General features: G+C 42.1%; 1 protein-coding gene across 11 annotated transcripts in view; it reads left to right on the top strand.

The window, feature by feature from the left end:
• The window catches only part of MBNL2 (muscleblind like splicing regulator 2), a 169264-nt gene that overhangs the window by 37213 nt on the left and 108298 nt on the right, over positions 1 to 23753 (top strand). For all 11 annotated transcript variants that reach the window (XR_014794730.1, XR_014794731.1, XM_084880286.1 and 8 more), the window contains exon 2: positions 16508 to 17272. Coding sequence is in view for 9 of the 11 variants with exons in the window: in XM_084880286.1 (XP_084736412.1) it covers positions 17099 to 17272 (174 nt within the window). In the remaining 2 variants the exon portion in view is untranslated. The remainder of the gene's footprint in view (positions 1 to 16507; positions 17273 to 23753) is intronic.

The raw sequence follows: 23753 nt of genomic DNA, 5'->3' as shown, positions 1-23753 counted from the left end.
AGCTACCACGTGGTCAAGTTGCTTTTTCAGACAAAGTGTTAATGACAAAAATTTGGGGGTGGGGTGGGGAGTGTTACATGCAAAGAGTCTAAGTAGGTAGCCCTGAAATGATCTGCACACCAGAGAAGGTATTGTTCAGACTCTACCTTTTTCCCTCTCTCTCATTTGATCTTGTCAGATTTGAGAGAAGGAGGTCAGACCAGTTTGAGGAATTGCAGCCTTACAAGAGCAACTGAAGTATGCACATGGGAACGCAGGTGATAAAATCATTTTGGAAAATAATGAACAAGTAACTTGAGAGCCTGTTGTGAGGGTGGTATCTCAGGTTATGCCAGGTTATTAATTTTCCGAGTCAGCAGTATGCCTCTTACAAAACACTTAAAGGAAAATGGATATTTTTTTTGACAGAAATGCAGTTGGGTGGGGAGAATGAAGGAACTGAGTGAAGTTCACAGGTCAATGGGGCTGGGAAAGCAAAACTACTTACATTTAAGGAAGAATTGTAGAGTTGAAAAAATATGCAAAACGTAGTTAAGGGAGCAGCGTGTAGTACATTAATGTAGATGTCTAAAGATTGCTTGGTTCATCTACATCATACCAAAGCCCCCACCCTTTCCCTTGTGTATCTGCTTGCTTGTTTGTTTGCCTCACGCTGGACACTTGTTGAAATGAATGGCTCAGTCCGCTTCCTGTCAACAGAGGAGGACAGCCCCAGGTGTAGGGCGTGGCTATCAGGTTTCACATTGTGGCCTGTGCCTCAGTTTCCCCTTCCATAAAATAGGAAGAAGCCACCTCAGAAGTGGCTTGTGACCAGGAGTGGTTCAGACCGTGACTGTTCCTTTCCCTTTCCCCCAGTTTCCCGGTTGCACTCCACCAAGTGGTGACCCTGTGTTGCCATGGTGACACAGCTCAGGGTAATGTTGCCTAGAAATAATGACAACTGGTGGCAGCAGGGAAGCAGAGCCGAGTGGTGATTAGCCTCTGAGGAGAGCCTGTCTGGGCAGAGAGGCAACAAAAGAAGCTGTGCTGGGCCAGAGGAAGGAATGGGAGGGGGAGCTTCACTTAATAAGTCGAGCAAGGATGCTACCTGCGTCCAGCAATTAGCCCTCATGCTACTAATATCCGGGGTATCAGTGCCTTATGTTTTGATAGAATATACACTTTCTTGCCAGGTTTATCCTTTTTTATTACTTAGAGCTCCGGGTTTTACGTGCAATAAATACTTGTTGATTTCGATTCTAGCAGTTAACTCAATTTCCTGAACGATAAGAGGAATTGTTGACTCACTCATTTCAGTAGCTTGCTTTCTACTTGGGGCTTGAGTCGTTCTTTGTCAATGATGATTATAAAAGTGTGATAGGAAATAGATTTTTAAAAAATTTCTAGGGTGACTGAAATAACAACAAAATAAATATCCTGATTTAATCGATTGATCTCTCCCTGATACTGAAGTCCTGGGTTCTACTTTTCTCCTGAAATCTAATGGTGCCCTACCGGGGATTTTTTATGTTAAGTATTAATGAAATGCAATCGCCTGCATGTCTGACCCTGTTGGTGTCTTTCCTACTGTGTTCAAACAAACAAGCAGCATTCTGTATCCTTCTGGACTCTTCTGAACCCTTGGAACATCCAATCCACATGCCCCGTATCTGGTTCCATGCTTGCACAACACAATGTGTTCTGCATAGCGAGTAGGGTGAGGGTCTCCCCAGCAGAACCTCTCTGAGATGTCGTCATCAGCTGATTACAAATCTTAAAAAGGAACCTAGTTATAGCTACTGCCTCTAGGGACAGGCAGAAGACGTGCTCTCTTCTCTCTCTCTCTCTCTCTCTCTCTCTCTCTCTCTCTCTCTCTCTCTCTTTCTCTCTCTCTCTCTCTCTCTCTCTCTCTAATGTTAACCCCATGAGGCAAGCTGAGTTGAAAGTCTGTGTGGCTCAAAACTGGGCCTTCCATTGCTAGAGAATAGCAGGGCCAGGGATGGGGTCTCTTGGATCCCAGGCTTATGAAGGACAATGCTCACATCCACTCTCAGCAAGCTGTGCTGCTGACATCCTTTGAGAGCCAGGATTGCTGGCATGCATTCAGAAAGTTTTTGAGACTGAAACTGCAGTCACTCCTACCATCTCACATGAAAATGGGCTTAGGGGGTGTTGTTGAGCTCTCGGTGCACAGCGGCGTGCTGTGTGCTGTTCTAGTAGCAGAGAAAATGTCAAGAAGATGAATTAATCCTCTGAGTACCAAGACCCTAGATCTGGGTCCTGGTCACAGCCCAGGACTTAGGCATCCAACCCCTGCTCTTCCTGGATGCTGAGTGCAGAACCCCACCGCATTTCCACCCCGCCTGGACGTCCCTTCAGTTCTAGACTCTGGAACAGGAAGACAACGGCCCCCTTCACCCCAAAACAGATGCTCCTGGTTGATCCCACAACTCAAACGGCCTGCTAACAAATCTAGGCCAAACCCAGCCGAGCTGATAAGATTTTCAGAAGAATTCCTAAAAATACATTTTCTTCTTTAAGTCAGCCTTGCCAATCACTGTACAATCACAGACATTTAAGGGCTCAAGTGGCCTTAGAAACTGTTGCACCCCCTCTATTCTAAATTTAAGAAGTCAAGTCCTCGAGTACTGAAATAATAGCGAGAATAACAATGGTTGAGAAATAGTTCAAATCACATCATGAAGATGGAACAAAGCAAATCATAAATTCAGGCGGAAACTGAGAGCTGTGTAGTATATTCATTCTTTTATTTGTTCATTCATCATTCATCGCTCAGCAAATATTTACTGCATGCTTACTATGGCCTAAAATTTTGGTGTTGCATTGGGTGTCAGGAACACAGACCCTGCCATCGCAGATATTACATTGCCTTTGGAGGAGAAAATGATAAGATAAATAAATATGTGAGTGTCAAATAATAGGGAATTTGTAGGGAAATAAAGCAGGGGTGAGGGTGGGGGGTGCCAGAGTGAGGAGGTAGGACTGATGCAACATTGCATCAGGAAAAGGCCTCCCGGGGGACTGTCATCTGAGCCGGTGACTGTCTGGAAGAGGCACATTCTTAGCAGAGAGAACAGTGAGGTCAAAGCCCGGAGGCAAGCACATTTGTGGCTGCTCAAGAACCAGCCAAAGGCAAGGATTCCTGAAGGGGAGTGAACAGGAGAAAGGTGGGCGGGAAAGGTAATGACGCTAATGATGGAGGCCAGTATGAGCAATGGTTAGGCTCTGGGCTTTCACACTCAGGAGTTGGGAGCTATTGGAAGTGCCTGGGCAGGAAGTGATACAATCTGGTTACATCTCCAAAGGATCTCTCAGTATAATGTGGTGAGACAGGACTGCAGGGGGCAAGGGCTGAAGCGGGAGAGATAGGTTTAAGGGGGTTATTGAATGAACCCAGGTGAAATAATGGTGGCTTAAATTCAGGGGGCAGCTGTTTAAATTCCATTGGCTCTGGATCTATTAGAAAGGTAGAGCCAATGGAATTTCCGAATGGATCAGATATAGGCCACCAAAGAGAGAGATGGAGAGAGAAGAGGTGACAGAGACGGAAAAAGGATTCCAACTTGGGAATCGTCACTGCCTGGTGGGGTTAAAGCCATAAAACTGGAGGAAAGAATGGTGAGCCAGCATCCCGGTGGATTTGTGTTCTTGCCCTTCCCTCTGTGCTCCACATTCCCCATCCACAGAGATGCTGGCTGCCTCCACCTCATCTTTACTACCTTTCACCTCAAAAACATTATGTCCAGGGTTCTCACTAAATGTTTGTTCTAAGCAAGCACTGGGGCTTCTCTTGCGGTTAGACACGCCAACCCCAGGTTAGTCTGTCATCCCAGGAATCTATCAGACAGCTCTACATTCGTGCTTCCTCCAGCACCAGCCTTTCCCTCTCACTGAGATGTGTGCACTTCCTATGGAACCTTCTCTGCAGCTGCTCATTCTAATCTAAGGGAAGCCGCCGGCTCTTCACTCATTTGCAAAGCACATGTGATTATTACACGCTGAGTCCACGACTGACCCAGTCCCTCTTGGTCGATCATGCTACACTTGCCACATGCACACATTAAAGTACTTTATAACACACTTAGAAGCAATTATATGATAACAGATACCATTTCCACAAGAGAGAAGAATAGCACTTTCCCTCACCTCCTCACCTCCAATCTTGGTTGCTTATACTCTTGTTATAACTCAGGCCTCTCTTATTTTAAATTGTCTCATCCCTAAGGCCTTGACCTTTGAAATTGGCAGCATTTTTTCCTCTGCCCCTGTTCTCAGCTTGAGAAGGGTGCATGGAGAAAGCAAGGAAACTGTAGTTTCTCATTTCAGAACAAGATCATGAAATTTCATTGAGGTTATGCCTCCTGGACCACATGACATTCCCTGGTTTTCTCTCTCAGACTCTTATTCGACTGACAGGAGGGGCCATCCTCAACTTTGGGAGCTCTCTGTACGTCCCCAGACTCCCTGTGCCTGTCTCAGCGGGTGGAACCTCTACCTGACTGAGCCAGTAGGGACCACTAGTGAAAAGCTGTCCCATTCCATGCTCCCCACCTTCTCTTGGCCCCATATCTGAAAATGGCATTTTATTTCTTGCAAAGGCCTAGTGAACAAGGAGAAAGGAAGTCAGGAGTCTTGTCCCTTCCATTCCTTTGGATGCCTCAACTGGTCAATTCCAGCTCTCTGGCTCACCCCACCATCCTGCCATTTCCCCAAGCTTCTGTTGTGTTTCTCTCCTTCCATTCAGAAAAGAAAGGGAAGGCAGGAAGTGGTGGGAGAAGCAAGCACGCTCCTACTCCCCTGGGTCCTTCACACAGCACATCCTTCCAACTCTGGGAGCAGGCCTCAGTTCCCAGAGGGTCACTCTCCAGGAATGCACAGGCCATCAGTGCCCATCTGACCACAAAACACGAGGAGTTCAAAACTGTCCTTGTTGCTACTTGGTGTTCTTGCAGCACCAAATACCCCTGAGGGTGCCTGGTGCTCTCCACACCTTCTTCCCCTGCTGGGAAGGTCAGCAGTGTGTCCTGGCTATGACCTCTAGCCACTACCAATTGTCAATCATCTACATGTCACTGTCTGTGGCAATGGGCTTGTTTGGCAAGTCCCTCCATCTCAGAACTCTAAATTCTCTCCTGGCACAATATGTTGCAATATCAGAGGATTTTTTTGTCTCTCATTTTCTTCCTGTGGTTTCAATTGCTCCTCTCTTTTCTGTCAGCTCTGAGGAACTGAATGAACTGTCCTTGGCCCTGTTCAAGGCTTTCTCTTTGTTCTCCTAGATACATGCATCAATGTAGATATAGATGTAAAATCTTAATATGTCTCTTTTTCTCTCACACTCACTTTAGCTGTTCTGTGGTTTTAGCTGTGTCTCCATGGCCACAACCTCTGTGTCCCCATTTCTAATGGGCTTCTACTTGCTGTGGCACACTTTCTCCCAAGCAGAGCACAGGGTCTAAATTTTGAAGTCCTCTTGGAGTAATCTCCTCCCTGCTCTCCACATTCCCAGTCCGCAAAGATTATTCATTTTTAATGAATTTATCCCAGGCATGATCTGAATTGCCTTCTCCTTCCCACCACTGCAATATAATTTTCAGCTCAGATTATTCTTTCTTGCCTGGACAACGAAGATGGCTATACTTGCTGACTGATTTCACCACCTGTGAGTTCTAATTCTAGTGAACCCCTAGTTGGGCCACCAAAGAGAGCTTTCTCCAGGTGGGGTCTTGTCTATGTCTCTCTGGTGCTCCCCAACATCTACCATACTAGTGATCCTCATATTTTATACCCATCTACTTAAGTCGGACTTAGGTAGCTTAAGACCCTACAACACTATTATCAATGGGGACAATATCACCCCCTAAAGAGAATTTTGGAAATTCAAAGAAGCATTTCCCCCCATTGTCCAAACGCCTAGGGAGTGTCTCTGGAATGTGACAGGCAGGAGTAACAATTTTGGTATCTTCAATGGATATGACTTCCTCAGAGTTAGGAATCAGGTTGTATCTCATGATTTGTGCATGTTCTGCTGGACATTCATATAGATAAAAATCCTGTTCAAAAATCTAGGTCAAGACCTTAATTCTGTTTTATATATTTGCACCAAGTGGTTTTTAAATCTATTTTGCATTTTTGGACAGTATTATTGTAATATAACTCATTTTTTTCAAGAATGCCACAACTGTGTAAATTGAGGCAACATTATTCTTTACCTCGTTAGGAACCTTAACATAAATTGTTTGGCGTTTTGACAAGCCATATCCTTATCATACCTATGTAGGTCTGCATTTCTGTCCTATTCCAAATAAGCTACATATATATAGGTATGAGTATCTAAACACTTCATTCTGTCTCTTAATATACTTTAATACTGAATATTAAAATTCTAAAATGCACATTATTTCCTATAATAAAGAGGCAATATGCAAATTAACCTTCATGCCATTACAAGATGGCTGTGCCCTGAGTGGAGGTGGGTTTCCCATAACACAAGACAGCTGTACCCACAGTGGAGGCGGGGTTTCCATAATGAATGATCAGCAGGGAACTGGGCTGGGGCCAGGGACCTCGGACCTCAGGCCGCATACCCCGTCTCTACACCAGGCGGGTGCCGGGCCAGGGAACCTGAGGGTGTGACCCCATCTGGCAGGGCTTGATGGAGAACCTTAGGCCATGCCTCTACCCAGTGGAGCTTGATAGGGGATAACAGGCTGTGCCCACTGCCTGGCAAGGCTTGATGGGGGACCACCTCAGGCCACACCCCCTGGACTGGCACTGGGCTGTGGTACCTCAGGCCATGTACTGGGGGCCCTGAAGCTGCTCATTCCCATTCAGCGGTGCTTGACAGGGGACCTGAGGCTGCACATCATCCCCTAACCCCCCTGTGGGGCTTGACGGCAATAGAGCCAGCTGGGTCTGGATCTTGCCCAGTGGGGATGGGACTGACTCGTCTGGGTTTCACTGATTTTGAGGTGCATGCAGGTGGGTGAGGAGTTGACGCTGGGTCCCTTAGCATGCCCCAGACTCTAATAGGAGGAAGATTTTCATATAAATTTTACTATTTTTTTTTCATCTCTGACACTTCTATTATAGAGAAATGGCAAATAGCAATATTAAAATATTTCCTCCAGTTAATTCCTTTTAATGTGCATGAATTTTGTGCACTGGGCCACTAGTTTTATAAAAAGTTACTTCCTTTAATATCATAGTTATAATTCAGTTATGGCAATATATTGAAATTTTTTAAAAATGTGTATATGTTTACATTATTTGGTATTTTCATTTCATGGTCATGGAAGTTACATTACAAAAATCTTGTCCAAAAAGAGGGTATTAGCATTGTTGGTGTACAGGCAGATGAAGTAGCTAGTGGTAATGGAAGAGAAAGAAAAGGGAAAAGGTCAAAGGCAAAGCATGTCTGTTCACCAGAGCCTGCAGCCAGAGAAGAAAGTGGAAGTTCTGACAAAGACTTCTCTGGGAATTCAGGGCTAGACTGCAGCCTGTAGCTCAATACCCGTTCTCTCCGGCTGCAGCCCCTGGGCCCTGGGCATCCAGGAAACCGGTAAGTGCTGTCAGTCTTAAATGGCAACTAATACGATTGCTTTGATGCTAATAAGAGCAGCTCCTAACTGCATTATAAATGTTTGCATAGAAAACACAGATGCAGGGGGAAACATAATTTGAATACAAATATGTGTTGAATAGATGATATCTGGTTGTAGTTTCAGGAGTACAGTTAGAAATTTCTCCTCTTCTAACCGAAGATGGGATTTCTTTCTCTGCCCATTCCTGGAAACCGCCATGAAAATGGCCTGGGAAATGTCACGTGTTCACCACGAGCCCTGCTTTTATGAAATTTTCCCTCGTGCTTTAAGTTACCATATACAAGGGGGAAAGTTTAGTTGGGAATTCCTCTGTTTATTACCGTTGTCATAAACATTGGCTTCCCTGACTAACTATGTGACCTTGGATATCAGGGTTAATTTCCCCCATGGAAATGCATTTGAAAGTATGGTCAGGTGCTACGCCGAGTAGAGATATCATTGTTAGCCTTGGTTCTTTCCTGGCTTTGGATGAATGTAGATTTGCAAATAGTCTTACAAGAGCAAATATCAAAGGTTTGTCTAATAGTCCAGGAAGCACTTCACAGAAAGGACCCTTCTACTTTCTTTCACGTACACTTGATTCACTTTACAGGAATGTGTACTTTCAATGAGTAGATGTTATTTCCACCTGTTGTGTGTGTGTGTGTGTGTTTGTGTACATGCACATAAATGTAAGGCTGCCTTTTCTAAGGTTTAGATACCATACAGAGAGTACTCATATGACCAAATGTATTTTGGTTGCAGTGTGTATATTTATGGCTTAGGTATTTTTTTTAATCCCCTGGGTTTCAAGCAGGGAAACTGAAGCTGAGAGAGCTTACGTGACATTACACAGCTATTCAGGGGAGAGGAATGACTAGAATCAGGGCAGAAAAACTGGTTCTTACCCCCTTAACCCTGCGGAAATTTCAAAGTACTATTACATTTATATTCAATAAGTTAAAAAAGAAGCCCATTGAAAGGTGTTTAGGAAGAACAGTCTTTTTAAGGACAACCACTTTTGCTGCTCCCTTCACTCTTATTCTTTGTTTTTTGTTTGTGTGTGTGTGTTTATTTTATATTTTATTGACTTTTTACAGAGAGGAAGAGAGAGGGATAGAGAGTCAGAAACATCGATGAGAGAGAATCATCGACCAGCTGCCTCTTGCACACCCCCTACTGGGGATGTGCTGGCAACCAAGGTACATGCCCTTGACAGGAATCGAACCTGTGACCCTTCAGTCCACAGGCCGACGCTCTATCCACTGAGCCAAACCGGTTCCAGCCATTCACTCTTATTCTTCAAAAAGTCAATTAGGTTCTTCATTTCTTTCGCAAGAGGAACTTTTCTCATTTCTGCACTTTTATTGGCCTATTGGGCTTCCCGGGGATAAGACCCTGTGAGGAACCTCTGCTCAGTGGCTGTGATTACAGGGCAGGATTACACCCTCTCTTGGAGGTCAAGTGGCTCTCAGCCCAGGACGTACTCTAGCCGCGGCTCCGCTGGGTCCCTCTCCAGCCCGGGCGTCTGCATCTGATAGGCGCAGGATGCGGCCCAGTCGTTCATTGATCAAGGGAAAGAGCACGTTGAGAGCTATTTTCATATAAGCTCCAGAAATAGAGGAGGGATGCTCCAACATGAAACCACTCACAGGAAGGGGGGAAAAAAATTCTTTTTAAAATAAGCATATTTTAAGAGTTTTAAAATCAAACATAGGAAACACAACAATTCTCAAAATTAGAAGTAGGAAACCCAAGGAGACATAGCTTCTTTATTCTAACTCGATTTATGCAAAATAAAATTAAAGACGTCTCATAAGTTACTTAATGGATAATGAGTCCTTGACTGTCTGACGCAGAAAGTCAGTTTGTTTTGCAAGAACCCTTTAATCAGCTCCTCGGAGGCCGCTGTCTGGCAGACAGCTAAAATACCAGAGATGCCCGGGAGTGAACCGGAGAAGCCGAGTGCTGCACAACTATTTTCCTTGAGGCAAGTCTTACATGTTCAACAATCTCAGGCTCAAGATCGGACATGATTGATGTTTTTCTCCCCGTCCCCCCCAACCCCCTCAGAAATGTACAAACTAGCTACAAAGCGTTGGCAAGGCAAGGACACCTGGGGCCCACAGCCCGGGCTTGTCTGCGAGGTATAGATGGAAGGGAGGTGGCCTCCTCGGCTGCAGAATGAACAGAATGAAAGGCCCTGCTTTCCAAGCTCTCCAGGCTGCCTCACGGAGCGGGAATGCGAGCAGCAAAATTCCTTTCCGCAGTCAAATGTCACAGATGTCTGAAAAACCTAACACCTAGGCCAGCTTTTTAATATATTTTTGAAAAATGAAGTGTCGTGTAAGTGAAGGCCCCCCAAAATAGCTTGGGATTGATTATTTTGTGAAGTTGAATGGCATTTCAGGAAACACAAGAGCCTTGTTTCTTTATCCTTGAACTTCAGCCTTGCCTTTGCTTTGAAGATGAGCCCCACAGCGAACCTTGGTATTTGTGTGCTAGCTGGTGCTGTCTGGGAGTGTGGGTGCTACAAAGCAGCCCTTCTGTGAAGACTTCTAGCAAAAGGCCCTGGAAACGCAGCAGCTGGTCAGCAGGGACCACCAGGCCCCCTAAGACAGTCCTCCCTCAGACAAAGTCCTATACACAAAGCCCCACGCACCCCCACCAGCCGCCTGAACAGAGTCTGCAGGCCAGGAGTTGGCCTGGTTTTTCGTTCTCATAGAATGAGGTCTTATCTGGGACATATCTCTCAGGTGTCTTCTGTTTAGTCTAGCTGTGTTTTGTTTGTTTTTATTGATTAGAAACTTAGCCATGGGGGGGAAGCCCCCAGCCTGCCTTCCTGTAATTGTTTCTGTGAGAATCAGTGAACCAAAGACCCTGTGATTAACTCGGGACAGACATCTTTGTTCCCCTGAACAACCAGCAGGATGCCTGGCCCACGGGAGGGTGGCCAGAAACGCTTACTGCAGTGGTTCTCAGAGTTTGAGCTTGCTTCAGAGGCACACCCTGCAGAGCTTGTTAAAACAGATTGCTGGGCCCCACCTCCAGGCTCTGACTCAGGGCCTCCCGAGCAGGAACCTGAGAACCTGCACTTCTAACAGGCTCCAGGGGTGGAGGCGGCTGCTGCTGTTTGAGAATCGCTGGGCTGAGGATTCTGGGTTTTGAAATTCAAATAATGTATCCCTGGGAAAGCTCCTCACCCCCAACCTACTTGGCAGCGGCAGGGTAAAAGCCAGTTGCACCAGCTGGAATTTTCCTACAGGATAATACTGAAATCCCCTGTTGGAAGCCTTATTCCTTTAAATTAGACTCTGGTCCATATGAAAATGTAAATATTTAGAGGAGGCTCAGGAGTTCATATGACAAACATTAGTTCAGCATATTCTACATACCAGTCACTACACTGAACTCTGAAGATTTGAAAATCAGTATTTGCAGTTCTTATGAATTAGAGAATAATGATATCTACTTAAAAATAATTACCAGACAGCCCAGCCGGCATGGATCAGTGGTTGAGTGTTGACCTATGAACCAGGATGTCATGGTTTGATTCCCTGTCCAGGGCACATGCCTGGGTTGTGGGGTTGATCCTCAGTGGGGCATGCAGGAGGCAGTTGATCAATGATTCTCTGTCATCAATGATGTTTCTGCTCTCCATCTCCCTTTCTCTCTGAAATCAATAAAAATATATTAAAAAATAATTATCAGATAGTGTGGAAAGATGGCCCATAGGGTGATCATCAAAAGGAAATGAAGGGAGTCATGCAGAAGCATCACGTCAGGGTGCAGGTTGGTAAGGCCTTGGCAGCCTGGTGACTCCGCTGATCCTTCAAGGGAAAGACCTTCTCCTCCTCTGGAGGGGCTGAGGAAGGCAGGAGGGGAGACAGCAGGAGGTTGCTGAGTGCCCGAAGAGGACGAGGAAAGGGAATGCCAACACAGAACCAAGGCCAGAGAAACAACTGGGAACAACCACTTCAAAATTCTGCCTAGCTTCCATACCGGAAGCAGCCAGTGGGAGTGGGATTGACTGGAATGTTGGCAGTAACACTGAAGCACATGTCAAAAAGAAGTGAGAAAACGAAAGAACGAAGTAGAAAATCATGTGAGCAGGAGACCCTGCTTCCCAGTGCATTCCAGAAACTTCTAGGAAAGATAGACGGTGCCTTGCATGTAATCAGGGCCAGTGCTTGGCATATTTGTGAACTTGAAGAGAATTAGAAATGTATCTGTATTTATACATTTCTCTGGGCAGATGAACTAGAAAATGCTGCCAGTTCTTGAATACACTGAGGAATGTATTCAAACCAAGAAGGCTCTCGGTCAGTGCTACCTGTGTATTCAGGCTGTCCCTCACATCCAGAGTGATTTCTTGGGCCGTAAACGTATTTCATTCATTTTTGGATTAGTAGAAGCTGAAGAAAGAAAGCAGGCTTCAGGCCTTTGTAGTAACACTGTGGGTTTTGTACTTGGAGAAACTTCCCTGTGGGTTCCTTTTGGCTGCGAAACAAGATGGTCTGAGAAATGAGGGATGCTCCAGATAAGTGGCCCCGAGTGGACCTCACAGTCAGCTCTTTGATATTGTCTTGCTCTTAGAGTCTATGGCTGAAGCCGATCCACCTGGTCATTGACACAGAACTCCTGCCGAGGGAGGAAGCCTGGAAGTGGATTTATTCAATAAATATTTATAGAGCAACTCCTCCTTTCATCACCTTGCATTTGGGTAGCACTTTTCTGTTTACGAAGTCTTTTATGTTTCCTCAATAATCTGTCCTTCACAGCAGCAACCTTGTAATGTAGACAGGAACTATTATAAACGCTTTACAGATGAAGAAACTGGATCTCAGAGAAATAGATTAACCCAAGGTCATATGAAGGATCCTTGGCAAAAGGAGGGCTAGAAATGCTGGCTGTTAGGACAGGGTACTTTCCACCAATCTGGAGAATTCCATGTTGGCTGATAGAAGAAAGGCAAAAGCCCCTGACAGTGCCATCAAGAGAAATACAATGTGAGCTACATAGATAATTCTGAATTTTCAGGCACTAAAAAGAAGCAAGTGAGTTTAATGTTAATAATAATATGTATTGCAATTTGTTAAAATGTTATCAGTTCACCATGTAATAACTATTAAATAATATGAATTAGATGTCTTCACATTCTTTTTGTTTCATACTGAGTTGTTGAAATTACTGTGTATTTTAAAATACACATTGATTTTATACACATCTCAACTTGGATATTGCATTTTGATTGGAAAATAGTTGCTCTGTATTTAGATTTTATAAAATGTACAACTGAAAAATAGATTCATGTACTCAAGTCAGTCCAAGAACACTTAAAACTTTTCTAATAACTACATTGAGGATGAGTTTTAAGCTAAATTTACAATAATTGAGAATACATAAGATGTTTAAATTTAGTTCCTCTGTGGCACCTGATCACATTTCATGTGCTCAATGGCCACATGTGCCTAGTGGCTTCTACTTTAGACAGTAAAACCCTGACATGTCACCCTTCCTACTAGGAGCTTGCAGTCTGGTAGATCCAACATTTATTTTGGTTTATATGTTAATACAGTTTAATCGTGTCGTTTGGTGGCTATGTTAAAAGTTGGTCTCCATTCTTACCCATCTCCTTTAGTGGCCTCCTCTAACCTAATTCAGATCTGCTCTCGCTTCCTCTTTCCCACAGCTGCCTTCCTATACCCACTCCAAAAGATGGAGGTTGTGAAGGCCCAAGAGAGGTGGTATCTCTGATAAAAGTAGCTCTATCATCTGAATCCAGTTTGGCTCAGTGAATAGAGAGTCAGCCTGAGGACTGGAAGGACCCAGATTCGATTCTGGTCAAGGGCATGTACCTTGCTTGCAGGCACATCCCCAGTGGGGAGTGTGTAAGAGGCAGCTGATCGATGATTCTCTCCCATCAATGTTTCTAACTCTCTATCCCTTTCTCTTCCTCTCTGTAAAAAAATCAATAAAATATATATTTTTTAAAAGTAGCTCTATCGCCTTCAGGCTAGAAACAAAGATCAATCTGGGAGAAAAAGGATTTATGGGATGTTAAGATAGCAATATATTTAGGCGCAATATGACACCCCCTTCCTTTCTTTCTGGAACACCTTTGACATACACAGGACTCTGGCCACCAGAAAGCTTGGCTTCTCTGCGTTTAAAAGCAAGTTCATCTTGATAGAGTATGGCCATCTAAATTCTGGTTGGATTTTCCTAGTAAGTAGAAATGGTCAACTGTTTTTCCCAGAAAAAAAAAAAAAATAAAGCAAAAGTGTACCCCATTCATGGGACTGTGTTGAGGGCATCGTTCCTGTATTAATACTTGAGTATGCCAGGCCGGTGTGGCTGAATACTCAAGCAGATTGAACATTGTCCCCAGTTCAGTTCCCAGTCAGGGCACATGCCTGGGTTGCAGGCTCTATCCCCAGTGGGGACATGTAGGAGACAGCCGATAGATGTTTCTCTCTCATCAATGTTTCTATCTTTCTCACTCCCTCTCTCTATAAAACCAGTTTAAAAAAAAACAAACCATACTAAAACAATTAAGGAAATACTTTGAGTAATTATTTGTTTGCCATCTTTGCATAAATGCATGTCTGCCTGTTTCTTTTCCTACAAGGGCAGCCTTAGCAGAGACTATGCTGCTGCCTTTGAGAATGAGTGTCTCCTGTGTCTTTGTTGTCCAGTAACTCCATTGGACCTTGGTCCATAGGATTCATGGGCTCCATAAATATTTTGCAAATATAAATTAGAGGTGTCCAAGCCATCATTTTACATCTCCTTATTATTAGGGCCTCAGCTCCACTGAATACCGTTTCCCTTGCTCCCCTTATCCTTTGTTCTCCATGGGGGTAAGAGGTGGGGGTTGAGGTAATGAGGGTGCAGGTCCAGGCTGGTCTGTGAAACCTGACCCAGAGTAAATTTGGTTATTAAACTCATCTTCTTAAATGCCCTAAGTTAAGCTATTTGATGTTAGCTGCTGGGAACACAATGCTGCCAATCAGACAAGCAGGAGCCTGTCTGTCCCCTCAAATATTTTACAATTAAAGTAAGGTATGTGTCAGAGCTTTCAAGGTTGCCAATTTCCTTAAATGCATATCCAATTAAAACTCATTCAAACACTTCTACTAATAAGTAAAAGAAATCTTGGGCTGAAGTAGTCCTTTCCACTTTATCCCAAGAGATGTCCTGCTAAATAAATGTTCCATGATCAGATAAGTTTAAGAGACACCATTGCTTCTCTTCCCTATTAGAGATTCATTCAAAGCCATGGGGGGAAAGCCCTTGCATATATTCATACAAGGTTTTTGGTTGATTACCTCCCACCCACCCACCCTCCCTCTGAGATTCCACACTGCATGGAAGCCTGTTCAGGTTGGTTTACCTGGAGTTAACTAAACTTAACTGATAAATCACTTAAGGATTATTGTTCTCTGAACTTATTTGGAACATGCTGATTTTAAATAATATGCTTCTAGTCTCCATTAAGTTTTTAGTTAAACAATTTTTGGAAGAACATCAAGGCTAGGCAAGTATTGAAGGTTGCTTATGACATATACAATTTACAAAAACGATCAACTTCTGATATTTAGCCCTTTATTCATGCTTGACCCCAATAATGTTAAAGTGTTAATGTTTTAATAATTTCACAATCCTTGAAAATAGTAAAATAAATGAAATAGGCTGATTTTAGAAATCTAAATTCACTAATTATATTTTTGTTGAAAATGTTTAATTCCAGCATTCCACAGAACAGAGCCATTTTATTTTTATTTTTAAAATAATTCTTTATTGTTGAAAGTATTATATATGTCTCCTTGTTTCCCCCATTGGTCCCCTTCAGCCTGCCCCCACCCCCACCCAGGCTTTCACCACCCTATTGTCTGTGTCTGTGGGTTATGCATATATTCATACAAGGTTTTTGGTTGATTACCTCCCACCCACCCACCCTCCCTCTGAGATTCCACACTCACAGAGCCATTTTAGATTTCGAATCCACTGAACTAACCTGAAACTAATGTGCATGCCTTTAGTCAGTGAGTCAACCAGCACTTATATCATCAATAATTATTTTTTTAAAATATTTTTATTGATTTCAAAGAGAAAGGACAAGGGAGAAATAGAAACATCAATGATGAGAGAGAATCATTGATCAGCTGCCCACTGCATGCTCCACACTGGGGACTGAGGCCGCAACCCGGACATGTGCCCTGACCAGGAATCAAACCATGACCTCCTGGTTCATAGGTCGACACTCTCCACTGAGCATGCTGTCCAGGCATCAAAATAAATGTTTTTTGAGGACCTAATAGCCATGAACTAAGGCACTAGGGTACAGAATTGAAAACTACAAACACTCCTTATTCTCAAGTGCTCTTAGCACAGAGGGGAATAAATACTATTCTTAAGGAAGTAATAATAGTAGACAGAAAGATATAAGAGATATTATAATAAGTATCAGGAAACTTCTACCTATTCAGCTCTAAGTTCAAATCTCCACAAACTAGAAAGGATATAAAGGAGGGACTCACACATCCAAAATGACAATATCCTTATTATATAGGAGAGACACATCCCAGATAGTTGTTTGTAGCATTTTCAATAATAAGATCAGTGGCCCAAATGTGAAATTAATTGGAAGCCACGATTCTATTGCACTGTTTTAGCGATTAAGCCCATTAGATTGAATTGTTTCAGAATGCCTAATTATTGTATCTGCCACACTCATCTCTTCGAGTCATTCCTAACTTTTGGACTGCTGCCTGGATCGTTTCTGCAATGCGGTTGCAGTTGAGCATAAGCTCAAAGCGCTCAGTTGCATTTTTGCAAATTCTAAACGAGCTAAAGAGTTTGTTCAATTGTTGATTCCCTTGAGTCTGGGTGAAAGTTGATATTTTATTGGTGTTTTTCAGGTTCATGATTTAAAAGTGCCTGTGGGAAGTCACTTCGGCTGGGAACTGCAGCCAGGGAGCTCCTGTGTTTTCAAGTCTTGTTTTCCTGTCCAATACACGTTACGTCGACCTTACAAGTGGATGAAGATACCTCAGCTGTCTGACTTTACCAACTACTTGTTTTCAGAGTTTATAAAGGTGGGAGGGAACAGAAATCCTGCTAAGATCTGAACATCTAAGTGGCTTCTTCTCCAGCACCATCTCTAGCTGTGAGCATCAGAACTAAAAATCTTCTTACTGAAGTTCCTTATTAAAAACAGTGTGTCTGCAAAACCATCAGGAGACTCGGACACTGACAGCCAGAGATGACACTGAGCATGCTTTTATTTCGGCCTGCAGTCTTCAGGTGGGGCACATTGATTGATGAGTGACTGCTTGCCAATACGTTCTCTTCTCACTCTATTCCTTGGATTGGACTTCACTAAGCAATTTATCACTTAACCTTCAGACTTACATGTGGGGTTTTTCACAACAATAGTTTTGCATCATTGGAACTTTGGGTTGATTTAATCATTTAACGGAAACGAACAGAATCCAAATTACTTGATTGCCATGGCTTTGAATGTTGCTCCAGTCAGAGACACTAAATGGCTGACGTTAGAAGTCTGCAGACAGTTCCAGCGAGGAACCTGCTCACGCTCCGACGAGGAGTGCAAGTTTGCTCACCCCCCCAAAAGCTGCCAGGTTGAAAATGGAAGAGTAATCGCCTGCTTTGATTCCCTAAAGGTAAGATAGTGCTTTGAATATCATAGCAATGCCACATTGGACTTTCAAATGAAATGTTTTTCATTGTACTTGTATGGAAGTTGAGCAATTGTTTTTAGATCCTGTTTTCTTATTTGTGGTGACTATTGGGAGATTTTCATTCATTTTTTTTTTTTTTCATATCAGGCATATATAAATTTTTTACCGATTCATGTTTAACTTAAAAATACATGATGCTGAATTTTTGGTGTGGCATGCCATTCATGTACCCAAGAGTTTTAAATCAAAGTCTGGCCTGTGATAGCTAAAGATAAATATTTTATTAATGTTTGATCTTCTGGAGGTTAGATTCAGGTGAAGAAATTGAATGTGTCACTTATGTGTGCCAGCTATCTGATTCACCTCTTGAAGAATTTTCTGCTCCTGTGGCTTTCTTTCTTGACCAAGGACTTTCTAAAATACTTCTGAATATGATTTTCATTCTCTTTGACAACTTGACATGCCTAACAAATTGTTGAGTACACCCTCAATACTCCTTGAGAACCTACTATGTGAAAGTTAACACATAACACATCACAGAAGAAACTAATGGGATTCAAGATGGCTTTCTTGTTGAGTTTACTGGTAGGAAAAATGCAGCAAGCACATCAGCAAACAACTGCACATGCATTAAGGAGAGAATAGAGACACAACTTCTGTGGGGGTCTACAGAGGAGAGAGCTGGCTTTCAGATGATTTTTTCAAGAAATGTATTTGGAGACTGCGCACCTGAGTTGTATACTATGTTTGGTAGAGTTTGGACTTAAAGAAATGGGAGAATAATAATAACAAATGTAATTAAGGAAATGGGGAGACTTAGCCCATAATTCTTTGAAGTGTATTTTGCCCTAAAATTGTGGATTCTATGAAATCCAATTTGTCTATGACAGTCCTAACATTATCAGATCTTGTTTACAATGGAAATAAGTAAGATCTATAGCTTAAAAAGAGCTTAATGTTTATATCTTTGCACAACTTTATTTAAATAAGCTTACCAAGCAGTTAAAAGAAATATTCATTCATACTCTTGATAGATGACTTGGGAAATTACTGTGTATGAGTTTACAAAATGTGATCTTAGTTTATGCTTGGATTTGAAGGGACTGGATAAGTTATTTGGGGAGATTTTCATCTTAATATAAAAAAGTGTTTTATAAAACTTGTAAGTCAAAATTAAAATATAAGATTTTAAAGCTTTTATTTAAGTATGGATTAAAGATAAAATTTATCTATACACTAAAAATAGAAGACTACATTGATAGCCCAAAAGAAATATTTTAAGGGTGAAAAAAATTAAAAATAGATATATTATTTACCTCACTAATTACCCCTATTTTATTCATTTTTAATCATTAAAAATATTAGATTGGACTTTAAAATTATGAATCATTTTGTCTACACATAAATGAATAGATGGACAAATTATAATTCATATAAACAATAACGGTAAAAGCAATTCTTATGTTACTTTTTATTTTGCTTTTATAGTCAAAAAAGAAAAGTAAATATGCATTTGTTTCTGTGATCATCTGATACTTTAAAAAATTGGACACTTTAAGTAGAAACAGTCACTTTAAAAGGCAGTGTAGATTAAAAACTAGATAACAAGAACTTCCACATACCAAAACAGGTCAGCAAAAAGAAATTCATTTTCCAACCCAGCCAGCATGGTTCCGTGGTCAGCCAGGAGGTCACAGTTCGATTCCCGGTCAGGGCACATGCCCAGGTTGTGGGCTCAACCCCCAGCGGGGGGCATGCAAGAGGCAGCCAATCAATGATTCCCTCTCATTGTTTATGTTTCTATCTCTCCGTCTCCCTTCCTCTATGAAATCAGTAAAATTACATTTTTTTTTAAAAAGAAATTCATTTTCCAGGTTATCCCTAATTCATTCATTTTGTTAATCCAAGCATTCTCCAATATCAACTATTAAACTAAAATATTAGCTAGTTTCTTAAAACTTTTGATTTTTTAAACTAATTAGTGAAAAATTCCTGACCTATTAAGGTACATGACTTTTGACTATCAATAAGACAACAGATCTTTACAATTCATTAACTCACTATGGATTCTCCAGGGCCCTAATTGTTTAAGGATTCCAACCCATGGAGAAAATAATCAAGAACAGTTATGTTTACTATAAAAACATAAACCAAGCCATGAGAATGTTGAGCACTGTTCAAATGAAAAGGAATTTTACCCTTTGAGACAGCATGGAGGGATCTGGAGTGTATTATGCTATATGAAATAAGCCAGTCAGAGAAAGACAAGTATCACATAATCTCATTTATATGTGGAATCTAATGAACAAAATAAACTGTTGAACAAAATAGATCCAGCGAGATAGAAGCATGGAACAGACTGTTAAATCTCAGAGGGAAGACAGGGATGAGTTAGAGGGAGGGGAGAGATCAACTGAAGAACTTGTATGCATATATGCATAACCCATGGACCCAGACAATAGTGAGGTGAAGGCCTGGGATGGGGGGAGGGGCTGGGCTAGAAGGGGTCAATGGGGAGGGGGGAAGGGGACATCTGTAATACTTTCAACAATAAAATTTTTTTAAAAAAATAAATGAAACAAATTATAAATTGGGTCATTTAAAAAATCATTTTCAGAAGTGTTTAATAGAACCATTTTCCAGTGTTGACGCACAGCTACATATTGCCTCAAATCATCAGTTCCCTTTTAGAATTGTAAATTTTCAGTTTATTTAATTCGAGTGGGTGTTATATATTTTTTAAGTTGTCAAACTATAAAGAATGTGAAAAGTGCCCACAGGCACAGGAGTAGGACCGGAATCTAAATGCCTGCTCAACTACTTCCCAGCCTTGGGTGTGTCATGTATCACCTCTTATCTTTGTTGTGTGAAACTGACTGCAGTGTGCACCGTGTCCGGCACCCTGCAGGTGTGTTCACTTTGCAAGGTGGTGGTAAGGATTGCAAGTCCTTACGACAGAGACTGGTAAATAAAACACTCACTCAAAAAACAGTCGCTAAAAAAAGAGTGATGTTGCCGATAATGATTAAGTTATTTCATTTGATTTCATTTAAATGTTACCAAGACAGTATTGGCCGGTAGAAGCAGCCTGCAAAGAGAAAAGGGCAAGGGCATTGAAATCAGACAAGCCAGGGCTTCAAGAAACCCTGGCTGGGACACATTATTGTACCGCCTTGACTTCAGTTTCTTCCTATTTAAAACTGATATAATAATTCTTACTTCATGAGGTTACTTCAAAGGCTAACTGCCCTAAGACATGCCAGATGCCCAGCACAGAGCCGGAATGTTCATTTCTTTCCCTTCATACTGAAGTATCATAGTATAGGCCCTGATGTTATGACTGGCTATACAGGCAAGACTCTTAAAGTGTCCAATTCTTAAAGCATCCAACTCTTCATGTGTCCAAAATAAAAAAGCTACTGTGTGAGTGCTAATACCTCAGTGATACAAATTAGTCATGACATTAAAAGCAATCATATTTGAGGTAGGCATAATTTTTGTTGTTATTGATACAAGATCCTTCCTGCAAACACTGGGAGGTATTTTTATTCATAAAAATAGGTACAAGGAATTGGTATGGCCTATCAAATATAAAGACAAGTCAGTTGTGAAGCTATGATATTCCTTTTTGCTTTGTTTTGTCTTTATGATGAGTTATTTGTATACAGGAGTACACTTCCATAAATGCATACTAAACAAATGTGTGGATGTTTGGAAAAGAACTCTTAGAAAAGAGAGTTTTACATATATAAATGCTTTTATAAAAGACTAGAGGCCTGGTGCACGAAATTCGTGCACGGGTAGGTCCCAAGGCCTGGCCAGCAATCAGGGCCAATCTGTGAGACAACTGGGTGCTATTGGGGGCCCCCAATCACCCACCTTGGCTGGCCTGGCATCACCCACTCGCCAGCCCTGGCCCCCACCACCACTGCTGCTGGTCACCCCCCTTTGCCAGGTGACCAGTGGGGCAATTAGGGTACCCCCACTGGCACCCTCCACTGCAGCTGGTCGGGGCCTGCAAGCTGGGGGCGGCTCCTTGCATTGAGTGTCTTCCCCCTGGTGGTCAATGCATGTCATAGTGACTAGTCTTTCTGCCATTCGATTGATTTGCATATTAGGCTTTTATTATATAAGATGTCTCAGGAAATATAGTAGAGCTGTTGCAGTGACATTTGTATTTTATTCACAAAGCTTACCTTGTTGCATTTTATGTGAAGCTACTGGGCATTCAAGAATTTGTGATTTTGTTAGTACAGTATTATTGTGAACAATGGAATTGCTTATATCTTTTCTGGAAGGACAGAACATCCTGGAACATTGTATTCCACAGTAAAGTTAACTTAACAAAATACAAATTGCTTCTGAGCAGCAAACATCTCTGTAACAAAGGCCTTGACCACCATCTCTATATGTTTATGTCCATAAAACAGTTTCCCTCACAGTTTGAGATTTTTCTTTTCAGGTTGTTCCTTGTATAAATGACAGAAACTCATGTGAATTTTTTTGCAAATTGAAACCTTCAGAGAGGAATAAGTGAAGCGCTTTAACACACTGAGATTAAGATTTGCATGTATCACTTTCACCAGTATTTAATATATTTGCTCCAACATCTAAATTTGAATTCAGCTTTAAAAAAAGGAACCATTTTTAAGAGTATGTTGCTAATTTTTGCAAAAACAAAACAGTCCTAGCATCTGGGAAAATTGTTTAGACCTTACATTATCTTTCACGATAAAGACTAGTACAAAGACAGTGTGATTCTTTTAATGCCTAAGTCAGATGATGTCACTCCTCTATTCAAGGCCTTCAGTGGAATCCCATCTCGCCCTGAGTAAAAATCTTTACAGTCCTTACAAAAGCTATCTGGGGCCTAGGAGATCTGCTTCCCACCCTCAGTCACAGATTTCAGATCTACCACTGTACCCTCATCCAGTCACTCCAGTCCTGCCTTCTTCGCTGTCCTCAGATGTACCAAGTAGGTGTGTGCACTTGCTCTTTGCTCTAATATATTCTTGCCTCAGTCATATGAAAGCTGTCCTTTCATTCCCTTCTGATAAAAAATGCCAACAGTGAAGGCTTTCTGCTAGCCTTATTTCAAACAGCAGTTCTCTCATTGCTGGGATTCCATTTCCTCATCACCTTGCTTTCCTGTCCTACTCACACATTTGGGTTTTGTTCTGTATTGGTCTCCCTTCCCCACTCTGCCAGTGGAGTTCACCATTTCCTCGCACATCTCCTTTTTGTTTTGTAAGCCCAGTCAGCCTCTCCTTAGAATTCACTCCTGCTTTCTCCCCCCACCCTCCACCAGGATATGCTCCTGGCTGTTTTGCCACTCCAACTTCCTTACTATTTTACCTCTAATGCCACCTTTTCCTCCCTTGCTCCCTAACATGGAGTTTCTCCAAGACTCAGTGTTGGATTTTTCGTAGATCGGGTTCAGTGATCAGTTCTAAAGTGTGTCTGCGCGCACGTATTCAATTCCCACATCTGTGCCGATCAGCCCCAATTCTGCTGTGTGCCCTTTCCTTGACAACTCTGTATGAATGGTCTATTGTCCCCTGCAGCTCAGCACATCTAAATCCAAACTCTTCATCCTGTCCCCACCCCAAGCCATCACCCCACTTCAACCCTATGCCTTGTTCCCCAGACACAAAACCTTAATTTGATCCTGATCACCATGCCAAGGACTCTTAGTTTGTTTTTGTTGTTTTATTCTTCTTTCTCTGGTTGTAGGGAAGTATAATACCTTTAAGAACTAATCAAAACTATGGAATCTTTACCCAGAAAAGTGGCCATACTTACAGACTATTACAGTCTTGAGATCTCAGAAATCTTGAGAAATCTGACACATTAAAGTGGGCATAAGAAGAACAGAGGGTCATGAAAGATACTTTTTGGTTATTTCTCAAATTTGCCTACAGCCAAGATTAGCACCACATCTTTCCTAATCAAGTCACTTTCTGAAGGCCAAGGTGTTAAGACTTCAATATATCTTTTTTTGGGGTGGGGTAGGGTGGGGAGGTGGGGGGGGGGGTGATAAGAGATATAATTCAACTCATAACAATAATATCTAAACACTGTAGACTAACTAAATGAGCCCAGTTGGGTTTCAGAATTTATCTATTCACACTGCCCTGAATAGCTACTAGCCATCACTGAAGTTGGCAAGAGATGAAGCTTAAAGAACTCCAATCTTGCGTTAGCCTGGTGCCTCAATTGGTTGGAGTGTCATTCTGTACACCAAAAGGTTGTGGGCTTTGATTCCCAGTTAGGGCACATATCTAGGTTGCAGGTTTGATCCCCAGTTGGGGCGCATATGGGAGGCAACCAATCAATGTTTCTCTCTCACATCAATGTTTCTATCTCTCTCTATATAAAATCAATAAGAACATAAATCCTTAGGTGAGGATTAAAAACAAAACAACAACAAAAAACTCCAGGCTTTGGTACTGAGTAGAAGAAG

Source organism: Pipistrellus hanaki (assembly GCF_964339955.1).
Source record: "Pipistrellus hanaki genome assembly, chromosome: 3".
Lineage (NCBI taxonomy): Eukaryota > Metazoa > Chordata > Mammalia > Chiroptera > Vespertilionidae > Pipistrellus > Pipistrellus hanaki.
This window is presented reverse-complemented; position numbering and strand designations above follow the sequence as displayed.